This window comes from Stenella coeruleoalba, assembly GCF_951394435.1.
Source record: "Stenella coeruleoalba genome assembly, chromosome: 3".
Classification (NCBI taxonomy): Eukaryota; Metazoa; Chordata; class Mammalia; order Artiodactyla; family Delphinidae; genus Stenella; species Stenella coeruleoalba.
In genome coordinates, this window is record NC_137148.1 from 66,699,294 (window position 1) to 66,717,256 (window position 17,963).

Here is a 17,963-nt window from a genome sequence, read left to right on the forward strand (position 1 = left end):
CCTATCAGGTTTCTTTCTTTTCAAGGGTATTTTCGGATGTGGTGACCTCAGTAAAATCTCTGATGGAAGGATGAATAGGCTTTAGTCATTGGTTTCAATTTCTAGCTCACATCAAGGTCTCTTTCCATTTTCAATAGGTAAGAAACCAACTGGCTGTCTAGTTGCTCCTTGGTCAGTACAGGGGGCAAAGGCTGATTAGGCAGCCATATTCAGGTCCCATGAACCAAAAGAAAAAAGATGCAAGAGCTGGGCCTGGGTGGGCCAAGGACCAGTTGAAACTAAATTTAAGTCAACTTAGTGGGCAGTCAGTTAAGTGCTTTATAGGAAGGTTGCTAGGTTTGTTGACTGGGTGGCTATTGGTCATCCAGTTGTATGATCAACCTGCTTACTCATACTGTCCTTTTCTTCCATTCATCCATGCCTGAAGCTTCCTTTATTAACTCATGCTCCATGTCCTTCTTCAATTATTTTTAAGCTTAGAAATATTTTCCCCATCCAAGGTATTTCTTTGATATTCACAATTTCATTACTTTAATGAAGTTTTTCAGGACTAGGGTAATGAGAATCTCCAGATCACCATTTTGTTTATATACATAATCCAAATAAATTCTTCAATAATTTTCCTTGTTTTATTTTATAAATTACCATTGTCAAGGAGGAAGAGAGAGAGGGAAAGTGAGAAATAAAATTGTTACTCTGGCTAGAGAGAAAGAGCGTGTGTGTGTGTGTGTGTGTGTGTGTGTGTGTGTGTGTGTGTGTGTGTGTGTGTGTGTGTGTGTGTGTGTGTGTGTGTGCGCGCGCGCGCGCGCGCACGCAAGAGACAGAGTGGAGGTGGAGGGTGCTTTCAAGTTTATCTTGTTCAGCTCTATCCAAAGAGGTATCATTCTTGGTTTAGAGGAAAATACACTGAACTGGGAATCACAAGACCTGATTCTAGATTCCTTCCAGTCCTGGTTCTGTCACTAACTGTGAGAACCCGGCAAACCACATAGCCTATGTGTCTCAGTTTCTATGTCTGAATTCTTATCTGCATTTGCCTTTTGAATTTGCATAATGTTATGATGCTCTAATAGCATTATATACATCAAACTAGTAGCACTATGAAGTTTCTATAAGTGTCCAACAATTATTAAGCTACATGACTCTTGTTCTTGTTAGCATGAACTTGTGCCCAATTCCAGTCTCCTCTTACTGACTATAATCCTGTTGCTACCTCTCCCTAGGTTTTTTATTTGTTTTGGAGAAGGTGGGGTGCTTTGTGCTTCTTTGCAAACATTTCAGGTAAATTATTATCCTATAATTTGATCCATCATCTCAAGACCCTACTGTCTTAGGCTTTCAAGAAGACAAATAAATAGCATGTAAAACTCTTACTGATGTGTTGGCCAATTCAGCATGAACCCTTATTAATCTCTACCTTTTATCTGGACAAAGGTTATCTGGTTAGAATGCTCTGAATTTACTGTTTGAAACAGAGCAACCACTCTGGGAGAAAATTAGGTCATATGCACAACTCAAAAGCCAAAATGTGATTCATGGAAGAGATGTACTTGGGTCTCTGAGGAACTGTTGACCTCCTTTCAGACCACAAGGCAACCACTCCTATGCCTATCATGTTCTAAGTGAGACCCATCCTGGAGAATAGATGCACATTAATAACATTCACAACAACAAATATGAAATGTGCCATTTCAATACATTATGAAATCTGGAAGCAAATTATTATTGATTTTGGCCCAGATTCCATAATAAATGGAGGCTATGCAAATAAAGGTTTATATATATATGAATACTTACTGTATTGACAATTTCTTCCCATGAATTCTCCTGGGCACTCACAGGAATAGTTAGCAACAAGGTCTGTGCATATTCCACCATTTTTGCAAGGCTCAGCTTCACATTCATTAATATCTGCGGAAAATAGAGAGAAGAGAGGAAGAGAATTATTGGTGAAAAAAAGATCAGTTATTAGAAGGTTTTAGGCGTTTCAAATAAAAAAAAGTCTAAATAATGCTGTGTGTGTGTATGTCTCTAGTCAATAATATAAATGGTGCCTACAATCAACAATTTATTAGCAATCAAAATAAATCCAGTTCAAATGGAATTGAGAATCCAAATCCAGCAGAACTAAACCACTCTCCTATCCTGAAAATAAATATGAATAGTTTGGGGAAATATTCAGCGTATCCTTAGAATTAAATCAAACAAATTAACCCTGATAGAGAAATGAATTGGTATCACAAGATCTAGAAACCTCCTCAGCAGTAACCACTGCCAATTAACACTGTCTCATTTCATCTTAATTCATTAAAATTCTAACTGACAGAGATGTTTTAGTTTCTAAATAGTCTGCCTTTGATGAATGCGACAAGAAGTAAATTGGAGTTAATAGGTAAATCTCATTATATGCTAAGTATAATAAATGTAAATGATCACTTCCTAATCTCATTCAAGGGTTTCTAAAGTTAGGAGGGCTAAAGGGACTTACCTTTTATGAATCATTATTATACCTGATGCAAAATCATACGAAATAGAAAACATTCAGCAAATTATAATAACTTCCACACTAATTTTGGACAACAGGGACAACAAATGGGATTTTGAATGAAAAAAGAATTAAAGACTAATTCAGTCAAATATCAATCACTGATATTTACACATCATTTCGTCTAAGCTCAGCACCAAGCTAGGTTCTGTGGGAGCTAGTAAAGTAATTGGAGGACATGCACTCTCCCCATCACTTTCCCTTCCTATCATCTCTCTCAACTGAAATCCTGCTCTGCTCTTATTCCCACAACTCCTTACATATCTAAATGGTGTTACTTAGGGACTGTCTGTTTATGTGCCTTTCACCCTTTCACCTAGTCAATCTGTAAAGTTTACAAATGCAGCACCCGTCCTGCACTGTTCTTTGTACCTCCACAAATGCCACACTCTATCTGGAAAACCACTAGTGCCCAATAAATATTTCTTGATAAAATTTATAACAAAATAGTGGTGCAAACAATCTGAAAAAAATTATTTCAGATGTGTGATGTGCCTTCGGATACACTACAACGTATCAAAAGTTATTCTGAAGTCCTGGGTTTTCATAGTGCTTAAAACAATATGATCATTAAACTACCCCCTCAATATCAAACAAGGACAAAATACTAGAAAACCTCTATTTTGCCCTTTCCTTTAACTTCTTTCTTATAAACAGCATCTCCTCCTGGAAGCAGATTTGGTCATCCTTTCATTCTAAGTTTATGGCAAAGTTTGGTCTAAATTTCTTTAGGCAGGTGACCACTTTCTCTGAAAAAACCATCCCTTTTGGTGTCTGGCCAAGTTCTACAGTTTGAGAGTAGAGACAATTCATGACTGTGTTCAGAAAGAATCTGAATAATTTGATCATTTTATAATATCAAACAACAGGATAAAATCAGAATCTGATCATCTCTAAAAAACAGCTGTGTACTATATAATAGACTCACAAATATCTGACACTAAAACTCTTAAGCAAGAAGGAAGGAAGGAAGGAAGGAGAGAAAGGAGAGAAAGGAGGGAAGGAAGAGTATGTCACATTCATTTTCTCATCTGATGAGATATTTAGCTCTTTTTGTCTTAACAAAAATTCACTTTTTATTTATATTGGACTAACATGCAAAATATTTTCATTAAACTTTGAAAACAGCACAAAAGTCACTGTGCTATTTATTTCCTTACCAGATGAATGTCAGGAAATGGCAATGACTGGCTACTTTGGAACATGCTTAATATGTCTTTCCCTGTATCATATCTACTACAATTTGTTTTAGGTGAGATATGTCAGAGCCTGACAAGAAGTTAAATCTTCATGTCTTAAAGAATGCATTGTCTTATTTTGTAAAGTTAGACATAAAAAGCTACTCTTTTATATACTTATAGGGAAGAAACTGAGTATTAATTAATGTCTGAAAAAGAGCACATAAGGGAAATAGAATTTGATCTTGGATTTGAAGGAAAGTTTTAATTAGGATTAATAAAAACAGGATGAAGAGGGTATTGTATTTCCAAGCAGGGATCCAGAATGAGTCACAACTTTGAAGAGAAGCGTTCATGGTATGACGGTGTGTTCAAGTACACAAATAGCACAGTTTGTCTGGAGGAGAGAGTGGGAAGGGGGTGCTGGTAACTAAGTCTGAGGATGTAGGTAGGACCAGATTCCCATGAACTCTTAGTGCCAGCTGAGGGATCTGGCCATTCTCTTTTGGCAGTGAAGGCTTGGAGCCAGCTGGGAGGGTAGCCTCTATACCCTTTACCCTAGAAAGATTTAGAAAAGCCATATGTGGGATGGACTTAAATAAATGAAAGAAGGCTGGACAGAGATCCACCCAGGATCTGATGCTAAGAGGTACAACATATGTTTTAATTCTCAGGTAAGAGAATTACCTTACCTGAAGATTTCTCATTTTAATATTGACCTATATCATGAGTAAAATCAAACCCAGCTCTTGCTGCTTTGAAATGTTAATAGAAGGAAGTTTGCATAGTTGATGATGTGAGAACAATCAAGAGTTATTTTATGTACTATTAAGGATATGCAGTTACCGTTGTTCTTTGCTTCCTCATTTCTCCTAAGTTTTTACACGATAAGTAGTACTTAACACATGAGAATGTAAATTTAATTGAGACTAATCGATCTTTGAACTTCTATTTGTTCATCAGACCAGCTCTACAATCATCAACAATGGAAGTTAAAATTAAGAACATTTGTTTCTAAAAATAGTTACACCTTTACCCAGAGGTTAACATGAGGAGGAATGAACTGGAATTGCATTTGCTGAAATGAAAATGCTTTCTAGCCATACTTAGTTTGTGATTAAAAAAAAAAAAAAGATCCTCTACTGTTTGTGCATTTTTTTAAACCAAAAAACTACCTTGATCTAAATTCATAAAAATAAAAACATTATATTAAATGAGTTACATACTTTAATATAGTAGCAAATAAGTAAAACATTTCTGCCTATGTACACATCTAGTAACACGCAGGCTCAGATAACAGATGCAAATTACATAGAAGCCTTTATATATCAGTGTAATGCAAGAGTTCTTTCAGCGGTGAAGGCTATTTGCACTGTGATTAACACTGCAAGCAATCTAAATGGAAACAGACCTCAATTGGAATAAATCATGTTTAATTAAAGACTAGATATAAATACTCACAGAATATAATGAAATGAAAGTTAAACTTCTTTGTAATAAACCACATACATATTTCTCTGTCACAGATCATGACATTATTATTTCCAGAAAAAAGTCCTCATCTATTCCAAATATACTGGGATATAATAAATTATTTTATAACTAAGAAAAATTTGACATTGCAGTTCTATACAAAATAGGAATTTCCATATTTGATCATTTTTATAGTTCATTTATAATAATAATAGCTATCATTTTTTGAGGTTTTTAGTTCTATGACTGCTTCCTGAGAATTGTTTTTAAAAAATAACATCATTCAAAGCTAGATTTTATAATTAAGACACCCAGCTGAGTCCTGATTCCTTACTCTGAAAACATAAATCTTTGCTGTCCACCCTCTAGCTGACTGAAGCACAGTGGTAGGAGCTGAGCATGATTTCCAGATACAAACTCGTGATGTGTGTATGTGTGTGTGTGTGTGTGTGTGTGTGTGTGAAGCAATTAAAAAGCAAAGCAAAGCAAAGCAAAGGAGGGAAGGGAGGAGAGGAAGAGATGAGAGAATAGATAGTTGGTCACAACAGCATGCATATCTTTGAAACAAAAGGTACTCTAAAAGGATGTCCAGGCACTTCTTCTGTTGTAAATAGTTACATAGATTCATTCATATTATATGCATAATTTAGTCTCTTTATCTTTACCATTATTTTGCCCTTAGCCCACCTTATACAGATTTGGGAAGGTGTGCTGTAGTCTTCCCTCTTAGGCTTGGCTTTTTGCTAACAGAAATAATGTCAACCCATGCACCCTCTAGAGATGTCACTGTGAGAAGCCTCCTCTAGTAATTGAAAAACACATATATTCATTAAGATCATTCTGAGCACTCTTGAACTTATACACATGTGCATCATGAGAAGTGCTCAGTTACTCCTAGTCTTTTTTTCTGGATCTTTGTCAGACCCATCACTGTGCAAATTACAGCCCCAAAGCCCATGAAACTGCCTTTGGAGTAGTAGGCTGTCAAAGAGTTTTTGAAAATCAAAATTATATTTGCTAGTTCCTTTATCAGTGCCTTCTCTGGGTATGATTTCTTGCCACAGAAATGATGTTGCTTCTTTTCAGATCATTATATTTAAATATTCAGAAATCCCATTCTTCATTATAGACTCCACTAGCTGGTCAGAGAGGAAATGGAGATTTGCGGAGTCTAATTGCTAGGGCATCCTGTGGAAACTTTAAAAATTAATCGATTAACTAAATAACTAATTAATTAATTCATTTTCAAACTGGCTCCCATTTGTAATCTGCAGAACAGGAATGACTGCACATTGCACTCTTGGGCCATCAGTGTCCCAATTCACCCTTGAGTCTCTCTAGAACTCCTGAGGTGGATGCCAATTGGCCCCAGTAGTTCAACTACATTTACTTTGCCAACTTGGCCTAGAATATTTTGAATATTGACCACCATTTAGACTAGGACATCCAATCCTTTTAAGGACAGAAATCCATGTAACCTCCTCTTGAGTGGAGGAAAAAAGACAACTTACTTCACTCGTGAAACTACCTCCTTTTGATCCCCGAGTATATCCAGGTCCCATGAGCATCAAGAAAGGAACAACTGATTCTCAGGCTGAGCACCCCTGTTTTGATATATCAGAAGGACACCATAACTAAGCCCTTTTTTTTCTTTGCAAAGATATAATTTCTTGGCTTCCTTATTCCCTTCTCTTGGGCTGTCTTTCCTCCTGCGATATTGTTATTGACTTAAATAGCCCGCAAGTGCTTATTTTCTAGAGTCTGCTACTTTTGACCCTTTGTAACCCATCTTCCCTGGGCTCCCCATTAGCTATTAAATATTCCCCAGACTTCCTGTGAGTGATTGCCTTTTAAAATTTAACCTTTTATATTTTTTCTTACCTAAAGTTTATGGTTTTTCAATTTCTCTTTTAAGGCTGAAAAAATTATGATATATTTCTAGGAATTCTGTCCTCCCGCTCAGGTATTGAATTTAATTATGTCATAATCAGAACTATCTACAGGATTTCCCAATCATTTTGGGGGCAAGTCAGTATATTTTCAATCTTGTGTGCTTGAACTCTGTTTTGATCTGGCCTTTTGTTCTATTGCTACTAATTTATTTTAAAGTAGCAAATTAAAATGAGCATTCTTCAATGAGAACATACCACAGGCAAACCTTTTATACTAATTTACCGATAACCCTCATTTACCAAGAACAATAGTGCCAAAAAATATCCAAGAGGTATTTAACCATCACCTCTTCCTAACAAAGATAATACTCTATGCTCATCTGTATCCTGGCATCCTCACATTTATTTTGAGATCTCAATTTTAATGCAAGAAACTTTGTTATTGGTATCCAGGTAGAGCCCAGTTCTCTAGGATGTCTCCGTTTAAAATTATTTCAGTAAGGTTTTAGTTGTCTTAATTAGATATTTGGCCAGCAAGATAAGACAGCTATTCCAAGATACTTATAAAGCCAAAACCAGGGAATAGCTGTTAGGGGAGGGATAGTCAAGAGGGTGGTATAACTCAAATATTTGAGGCCTTGAAGAAATTCATAAATAAAAGCTACATGAAAAAACACAGTAGAAGCCAAAATGAACCAATGCCTCTGGTAAAATGTGTACCAAAGAGCAAACAATTGCAAAGAACATTACCTTAGGGGTATGCAGCACAGTAACTTGACCTGCAATAAATACTCATTGATTGGTAAGAAAACTGAGAATATCAGAGACCTGGGGAATCATCACCTGTACTGTGACAGTGAGTTCCCTGATTTGGGCAGATGTACCAGCCTACTTCTAAAGGGGTTCTATTAAGGAGAATGGATTTAGAACAATGCTCCTTTTAAAAGTTAGAACTTTTAAAATATACCAATGCAAAGCCTCCGCACCAGAGATTCTAATTCAAATGGACTTGGGTGGAATGAAGGCATAAATATTGTTTTATAGGAGTCCAGGTAGCCAGGGTTAACAAACACTGCACAGAACCTCTGTGTATGAAGTCCATCTATCCATCCACCCATCCTTAGTTCTCTGCTAGGTTCTAAGAATGCAAAGATTAATATATCATGGACCCTTACTTTTCTCAAGACTCCTATAGTACAGCAGATAGATGAGGAAATAATCAGTTACAGTACAAAGTGACAAGTGCTCTAATGAATGAACGCACAGTTTCTCAGAGACTTCAGACAGCAATAACTAAATTAGTCTAGCAGGCTAGAGAATGTTGAATTTTAGAGGTGTCTATCTGACTGTGGAAAATGCTTCTGAGTTATGTCAAGTCATAACTAATTACTCTGTAAAGTTATTTTTCTAAATTAATATGCATCTCATTATTCTACATATCCGAGAGTGATTCCTTATTGTCCCATAGTTCTGTGCTCCAAGTATAAAACTCATATATGTCCTTTTATTATGTATGTTATAATTTATATATTTTTGCATATTCATAATGCTTTATCCAAAATCAATCACTCTATTCTGTCAAATGCATGTTAAATTAGTTTGCTTGTAGTTCTCTCTAGTTTTAATGGTCAGTACTAAAGATCAACTATTTTGGATTTTTTCTATAGTGAGTTATCAGAAATCCATAACTGGCTAAAATGAGATGGGATTCACATGGGAAGCATAGCTAGGATTCACATGGTTGCTTTCACACACCCATTCACTCACTCATTCATTCATTAAAACTTTGATGAGCACCTTCCATGAATCAGGTTCTAAAATACTGAATATATGATTGGATACATCAGTGAACAGGGATAGTTGCAACTGTTCTAAGAAGTCTCACCTTCTATAATTGGAACATAAAAGGACACAATGTTTTCAGAGAGAACTGAGCACTTTTAAATGTCTGGATATGCACAGGGACTGTGTGGAACTAATATGGATGGTGGTTACTAGGTAGTCTGGGACCAGATTTTTATGGCCTTACAAATCAAATTAAGGAGTTTGAACTTTAGTCCTTGGACACTGAGAAGTTAATAGAGAATTCAAGAAGTGTGGAAAGGGGGCATGGGATTGAATAGATCTGTGGTTTAGAAAGCTCATTTACTCTAGAATTTCATTACTGGTAACATTTGGAAAAATAATTCAAAGAGTTGGAAGGGCAGTTTATGTTGAGTCTGTATCACTCAGACCATACATACAACATGATGACTACAGCATGTATCTTTAAACATGTGGCTTGGTTTGAAATGCATACAGACTTCCTAATATTTAGGGTTGCCAGATTCAGCAAATAGAAATACAAGATACCCATGCAATATTTGGCTCATACTTTATAAAAAAAAAATTTTATCTGCAATTCAAATTTACCTGGCCATCCCGTATTTTATCTGGGAATCCTACTTGAATAGTCAACTAGAATATGATTTCTCCATATTTTCTTTCTTTCCTTTTATATAAGCACTTTAATTTCAGCATAGGGTCATGCTTTCCATTTTGTATATTCAGCAGACCCCAAAGAAAACTAACTACAGTAGAAAATCTTTATTGACAAATGAGTCCTCCTCAGGCTTTTGCTCAAACTAAACTGCGTTGTTTGCAAAGCAGTTCATAATCTTTATAGTTTACCTGTATATAAGCTTCCATGTATTATTTATATAGTTATACTTGTATACATATCAATACTTCAGCTATGTAAGAGCCAAGGTAATCCATTTCTAAATAGACAAGCAGTTATGGATTTTAGGAATAAAATTAGAACAGATGCCCATTAAGCCAAAATCACTTAAGATTTTGAGAAAAATTACTAAGAGGAATAAAAGAACTGGGGGAAAATTGGCACTCCTATCAGCAAATTAATTCATAATGGTTTGGAATATATAGTATGCATGAAACTTACAGTAATCACTTATTTCACTTCATATGCAAGTTGTAAGTAGAAGGACTTAACACCAGTATATCATTTTGGGATGTATTTTTTATCAAGAGAGGCTTTTAAGGGAATAAATTAAAACTTAACAATTCACCAGGTTGAATTATTTTTCTCTTCAATGACAGTAATTTAAAAAAAAAAAAACACAGAGACAGTAACTTATACTAAAAATGATGAGCCACTTAAAGCATACAAGCAATGCCACATTTAAATAACAGGCAATGATACACAGTTACGTTTCATATTACAGAAAAATAATTTCACTTAGTTCAGAATTAATTTCTTAAAAATAACTCTATAACATATTAAGTATGGACAAACAGCTCATCAGGATGACAATTGATTGACAACAATTAGCAAATCCACCCACTTGTACTATGAGCTAAACCTTGTTTTAAACATTTTGTATATATCATCACACCCTTTGAGCTACTATTATCATAACTGTTTTCCAGATGAGTGAATTGAGACATTGAAAATATAAATAATATGTCAGAGTCACACAGATGCTGAAACTGAAATTAAAAGCCAGATAATTTGTCTCAGGAATCTATGCTTTTCACCAGTTAACTTGACCACCACTAGAAAATATGAATTCTCCTTCATCTTTACTTCATACTTGCCTTCAAGGTACCACTCTATGTGCTGAGGAGGACAGAGAAGCCAGAATACACAGCCCTTGATCTCAAAATGTTTAAAATGTTCTAGTAATATTAGTATTACTGCTCTAGGTCAAAGACTCCAGTCCTAAAATCTTAGTCTGGAACACTTTTTCCCCCTAATTCCTTTATTCCTTTTAGTAATTTTTCTCAAACTCTTAAGTAGTTTGGGCTTAATGGGCATCTGTTCTAATTTTATTCCTAAAAGCCACAACTGCTTGTCTGTTTAGAAACGGATGTCTTTGGCTCTTACATTCTTTTATACTTGACTCTTAACTTTACATTCTGATGAAAAGAATACATTTGTTTTTGTTTCTTTCTTTACAGAGGACATGGATCTATTTTATACATGTCAGCTGAAATTCTTATTTTTCAAAGAGGAAAATTCACATTTTTTAAGATCATTATTTGCAAGATAGCATACACATAGAAAAGTACACAAACTAATAGAGTTAAATGAATTATTGTTAAGAGACAACCTGTTTAACAGTCACCAAGGTCAAGCACAAGAACAACGCCAGCACTTGAGAGCCTTTCCATGCCTCTTCTTTTTTTTTCCGGTACGCGGGCCTCTCACTGTTGTGGCCTCTCCCGCTGCGGAGCACAGGCTCCGGACGCGCAGGCCCAGTGGCCATGGCTCACGGGCCCAGCCGCTCTGTGGCATGTGGGATCTTCCCGGACCCGGGCACGAACCCGTGTCCCCTGCATCGGCAGGCGGATTCTCAACCACTGCGCCACCAGGGAAGCCCAAGATTGAGTAGTTTAATAAAACATACTACCAGAAGGAGCTGTATTCATAAAAATGACAAAAATACTAATTTTTTCACAGTAGTTCACCTCCTGCTTTGCAGGTTATTTTCATTACTCAAGAAAGGCTTTGCAGGAAGCCTTAAATGAAGACGAATGGAAAAAAAGTAACATAACTGCAAAATTTTCTATTACTCTATATTTTTGGTTTTAGATTGGATTTACTTCTGCTATGGCTGACTATCAGAATACTGAAGATTATTAAACTATAACTGATGTTACCCATATCTACCCTAATAGTTCTTATTTCCCAGAAATTTTTCTGCAGTAAGTTCATAAAGTATATTGATATGTATGTTTCCTGCATTCTTAGGATCTATTTAAGAAGTTGTAATTTTCATATAAAAAGCATGAAATAACTCTTCTAGTTCTCTTTGCTCCTCCTATATGAGAGGTATAACTTTAACACACATGTACACATGCATATTTGACAGGATTTTTATTATTAATTTCTTTTAATATACAGTAAGATGGAAATCTCAATGCCATTAATTACTTACTATGTAATTTCACATTTTAAAAGTAAGCCTTCAAGGCAACAGTTTCCATCATCTGCAATGAACCTGATTGAAATAATTGGCTATTTCCATAACAAGCACTTTAACAAATGGTCCCATGTCAGAGAGGAGTGGGTCTGATTAGAAACTGCATTGCTGTATTATTCTATTATCAGATTAACGCAGAAAAAGAGTTTAGCTCCTTTTAGTAAAATCCAATGACTTGTGAATTGAACTAAATATGTTAATAATAAGTATAAGTGTAACCCCATCTACTTAACTTAGTTGTTTAATTTGGCCCTGCGCATAATGATTTAAGCTTACACAGCAAAACTTACTTCCCTACCCTCGTTAAATCTCCTTCTGTTTCAGAGGATAAAGTAAGGCTTATGTAGTCTCAGTTAAATGTACTACAGAGTTATCTTCAGAAGTGATGTTAATATTTTCCCAAAGTAGAATCCATCCACAAAGTACCACAATATTTAAAGTATTTTGGTTAAGTCACGCAGAGGTAGAGAACAACCAAAATCTACTGACGAAATCTATTACACTGAATATACAAATATATTTTTGAAATCTGTAGATCTCTTTATAGGTACTACCACTAAAGTATACTAAATTCATATCTTAAAGAAATTTAGAGGTTATTGTAGTTATACATAGTTAAATACAATAGACACTTTATTTTTATCTACCTGCCATGTATATATTATATATACAATATATATATATAATATATACATAATTTTGCAGGTGTACAATTATTTAGTCCATGGCTTTTATGTTATTCTAGCCTATTCATTATCAATAGTAACTCATTATACAAGTGAGAAAATGATCTCCAGAAATTACCTCCTCTTATTCTCTGTGCCTTCCAAATTTTCTTAAATAATTATTTTTCTTCTTCTATTCATTATTTTTACAATCTTAACCAATATATATAAACCTGTTGTTTGTGCATAAGCTTTAGACATTAGAGCTATACATCACTTTTCACATTTCTTTCCTGCCTCTAGAGTCCCACTGTTTTTCTTACTACCAAAATGTTATTTATGTTTTTCCAACACGTTCTGTTTTATGGTGGTATGTCAGTCAATGAAAGCTACAGTTAGTCTGTGTAACAATCACAAACCTCTGTGGCACATAATATGCATATATTTATTTCCCCGTGAGAGGTGGTGGTGTCAGGAGATCTCAGGTGGGCTCCACAGAGGAGCTCAGCTTTGACCTAAAGATACTGCCATGCTCAGCCCCTCACTGACATTTGTGCTCAAGTCTGCTCCCTGTGTGACCATTCTGGGATCCAAGCTGAGGGTATAGCAACTGTCTTTTGACCTCATCCATGTGACAACAGAAGTTCAGAAAAGAAAGTGAAACATCCGAGACCTCTTAAAGCCTAGGCTCATTCAGTTAGCCAAACCAAGTCACATCTCTAAACTCAAAGTCAAGGAATGAGAGAAATATATTCCTCCTTCACAGGAAGATCCAAAGTCACATATGACAAAGGGTGAGGATATATGGAGGGATGAAGAATTGGGGCAATAATGCCGACTGTTGTATATTAATTCTCCAATGTCTTGTGTATAATTAATTGTAAGAACTAGAAAATAAAGAGCATTTGCAATAACATGATGATATATAAATATTATTCACTATAGAACCAAGGAGAAAAATGTTACTGTATCTCACCAAAAATGTACCACACTATGGAGGCACAAATCTACTTCCTTTTGATATATTTTATGAACTGTTTAAAATCATGTCTCATTCAAATGCTTCATATTTACAGAGGTTTTTTTCTCTCATTTTTTCTGGAACATTTAATTGTTCTTCTTGTTGCAAGAAGTATAAAGGTATTCACCATATGATCACAATCTTTCCATATGTTGATTGAAATTTATTCCCATGCTTCTTGAAGACGTTCTTGTGGAGCCCTCTGGTTTCTTGGTCTGAGTTGGGCTGACTGCTTTCCAGGTATGCTGCGAGCTACCTGCTGGCACTTCTTTTCCTCGCTCCCTTTCTTTCCTTTTATACTTTCTTGGAGGCTGTTTCTTTTTCATATCCACTTTTCATTTGCCAGAGAACATCTTCAGGTAATTTTCATGAAAAGAGTAAGGAAAATATTATTTTGTGCCTTTGTCTTATTGTCCCGGCACCTGAATAAAATCTGGCTGGTAACAGAAGTCTAAGTTCAAATTCATGTATCCCCAGAAATGTAAAGGTACATTCATTTTTTCATTAAATTCTAATATAAACTGTCGCTGTCTGAGAAGTTTGAAGTCAGTGTAATTTTTGTGTCTTTAGAGTTAACATGTTACCCCTCTTAGGGATTTGGGGATTTTCTCCATATGCAGATTTCATTAAAATTTATCTGGATACATCTTGATTTGTGTTCACTGTGTTGGTACCTCTTAATTCAATATGAAGACTTGTTATTACCTCCAATTTCTCTATTTTCCCTGGATCTACAAAATTAGTCCTATGTTCAGTTTCTTAAATAGATTCTCCATGTTTGCTAAACATATATCTCATGTTTTTCATTTCTTTATATTTTGATCTAAGTTTTGCAAGACTTCTCCAACTTTATTCTTGTACTGCATTAATTTTTGTCCAATCATAGTTTTCATATGCATAATGTTTTTTCAATGCGACATTTTCTAGTTTTATGAATATTATATTTTCTTTATGTTTCTAATTAAGACGTTTTAAAAAGGTCTCGCTGATCCATGGATCACGCTTGCTTCGTCTTGTATCAGTTATTCTATGTGCTCATTTTGGATCTTCTGTTTTGCGTAGTTGACTTCAGTGATTGACTACTTTTCCGAATGAAAAACTAGATTGATTAATAAACTTAACTGGTGTGGCTTCTTCAACCTCTTTATAAGTTTATTTTTACCAAGTCTTCCCTCCTACATGGAGCGACTGACTGGAAACTCTAAGCACGCGGGAACGTAAGGAAGCAGGCAGCAAGGCCCCCTCCATTTACCGAATGAAAAAGGTTTTATTCAGTGATACCTACTTCCACGCTAGGAACCCAAGCTCTCCCCAAGGAAATTCTGATTAAAGTTTTTAGACAGCAATCTCCCAGTTTTAGACTCGGAAATTATGCTTTGTATATGGGGTGGTGGGAAATCAAAGGGTCGCTGGGGTCGCTGCTGCAAAGATGGTTCTTAATGAACGAACCTGCCTTCTGTCCACTCATCTCTCTGTACCAGCTGACTCCAGGTGACTCCTAGCCTGCACTCTTCCCCTAAAAGAAAAATAACCTTTGACACTATTTCAGACTTTTCCCCTTCAAGGATGTAGGTTCTTGGCCCCCTTCTCTATTAACATTATTCGTTCCCACATTCCATCATCTAGAAATGTCTAAAATCACTGGGGTGCTAATAGTCCCATCTCACTATTTTTGTACCATTAAAATCCTATCCCTTAACAAAAATCTTCACTGTCACTTCCAAGAGATCTGAGGATCTGAGAATAAAGGATTGGTAAATATGTATGTTCAGTTTGCCATCATGAAAGGCTAAATTTAAATAAGTAACTGAATAACTAAAAATTAGGTGGAAACATGGAAGCAAGAGGAAGATAATCCATTGGGGCATCCTTTTCCCAAACAACTTCACTAAAATGTTCACTATTTATTTTAACAGTGTAATACTTTACACTATTACAAGGTTGTTAATAAAATAGTTTTTTAAGCACTTGGAAACCAGCCTCTTACTACAGTCCCTTGGACTTAAAGATGGCCCTCTGGGGAGGGTGGCAGCCCCACACACAAAATCGTTTCTTCTGACTGTTCACTAAAGTTACAGGAAAGCATATTCCCTGAGACAGCAATAAGTTCAGTACCAGAGTCTGTTTAGGAAAGCTTCAGGAAAAGTTATTCCTTTTTTCAAATCGAGCATCCACTAGATAACAGCTTCATTATATTCATTTGAGACACCAGAGCACCATCAGCACATGTCAGAGACAGAAAGAGAAGTCAACACAGTTGGACGTCCTCCTTCTCCAGTGCCACCCTTACCAAAATTTTTGCGCCAGAAATTAACCATGATCCACAATTTTTCTATAAGTTTCCTTACATGAAGAAAGAATAGAGGATTCTTAATAAACCTCTGAAAATATCTTTTTTACCATTTGATTCTAATAAAAAGTTGAAGAGTATTTGACAAGAATCTCAGTATAACCCTTTACTTCTTCCTTTAAAACGAAGTGGGGGAATTACATCATTGACTCTAAAACAGCTTTACATACAATCCACATGTGAAATAAGGTGCCCAGTAAATAACATCCAAACTACCATGAAGAATCAAGATGAAGAAAGGGGTTGGTGATTGTGGGGGGATAAGACACTCAAGCTTTTCAATTAAACACACACACTCACACACACACACACACACACTCACAGAGTTACACAGTTTCTGGAATTATTTACTTAAACTCTATTTTCTTGAATATTCACATTCTGCACATTCAACTAGTTTTAAAATTACAAAGCCTGCTTCTATGTTTTCCTAAAATCAATTTCTTGGACCGCTTCCATTCTGCCCACATCATATAACTCAGTGTCGCTGACAGTGGCAGAGCTGCCAATCTGTGTGATCTCTGTAAGGAGGCCTGTGGAGAGAATGATCTAGAAGATGATGAGTATTTTTAATTCTTTTGAAGTCTTTTTGGCAAATTTGTTTTTCCCATTTAATTACTCCTCATTAAGATGTGTTATGAATTAAAAGTAGTGGCATATAGAAAAGTAAGTGCATAAGTTACTAAATACATAAATATTCAGAAGACATAATTAAAATAAAACAATACTTCAGCCTTACAATCTTGCATATTTTGGTGACAAATAAAAGTGTTGGATGTTTCTGAAACTTTCTAGACCACAATAACTAGAATATATTACTGCCAAAGAAGTGTCACTATAATGAAGTAGCATGCTGCATATAACTAAAATATTAAAATAGTACGCAGACAAAACTGGTAGGCACAACAAGCTTCATTACATAAGAGGAAAGAGAGAAAAGAACACCTTTGTAAAACCAGATGTCCTCATAAGTAAAAGTAAAAATAAATTGAAGTCTGACTGGTTTATAAATCTACCAATTATATCGTAGAGAGTCAAGTAACTTTTGGCATTCTCATTTCTCTACTTTTATCTAGCAATTCACAAAAAGAGGTAACCTTAAGGGTTTTACCAATTTACTTCTTAACTCTCAAAGTGAACACTGCTCTGATATTTTAAAGAAGAGTAGCAGCATTGAAGAAAATTAAAGTGAATACTGGAAAAATAATTTATCCAATTCCCACTAGCAAAACACAAGAAAGTTCAACTGCATTCATACACAGCCAAATATGTCAGCATTTTCTCAGAGACATACCTTGAATTATCCTACAAAACAGAATACCGGGAGATGAAAGAGCATTCAGAACATCAACACAGAAATACACTGATTACTAAAACATAATTTTAAAGTGCTTCCAGCATACACAGATACTTTTATATTCCATAGTTATGTTGTGCATAGTCCTACCTTATTATAAGATAAGCTTTGCATCTATTTGCTATTTATGCCTCAATTACATGGTGAGATTGGATAGTTAAAAATAGATGACATAAGAAATGTTTGATTTTATGTCCTAAAACCTTTTATCTTAAGATGCTTAAGATGTGCAAAAAAACTATTACTTTGAAAAAAAGTATTTATGATAAATTCTCCATTTTCTGTAACAAGGTGTTTACCTTAATTTTTGAAACATTCAGGTCGAGATGCAATTGTGTCATTCCATGCTTTTGTGTTTCAGTGTCATCCTCAGTATATTGATCTAATAATCATACTCTACTACCCCAAATATCTCTAGTCATTTCATATCCCCCAAACTACTTTATTATAAAAACCCATAAAATTAACCCCTGTAGTGCCTATAACAAAGGAACAAA

At 35.3% G+C, this 17,963-nt stretch overlaps 1 protein-coding gene across 2 annotated transcripts in view; it reads right to left on the reverse strand.

The window, feature by feature from the left end:
* Positions 1-17,963, reverse strand: part of EDIL3 (EGF like repeats and discoidin domains 3) — a 423,483-nt gene that overhangs the window by 182,374 nt on the left and 223,146 nt on the right. For both annotated transcript variants that reach the window (XM_079918353.1, XM_079918354.1), the window contains one exon: positions 1,798-1,911. In XM_079918353.1, the coding sequence (XP_079774479.1) occupies positions 1,798-1,911 (114 nt within the window). The remainder of the gene's footprint in view (positions 1-1,797; positions 1,912-17,963) is intronic.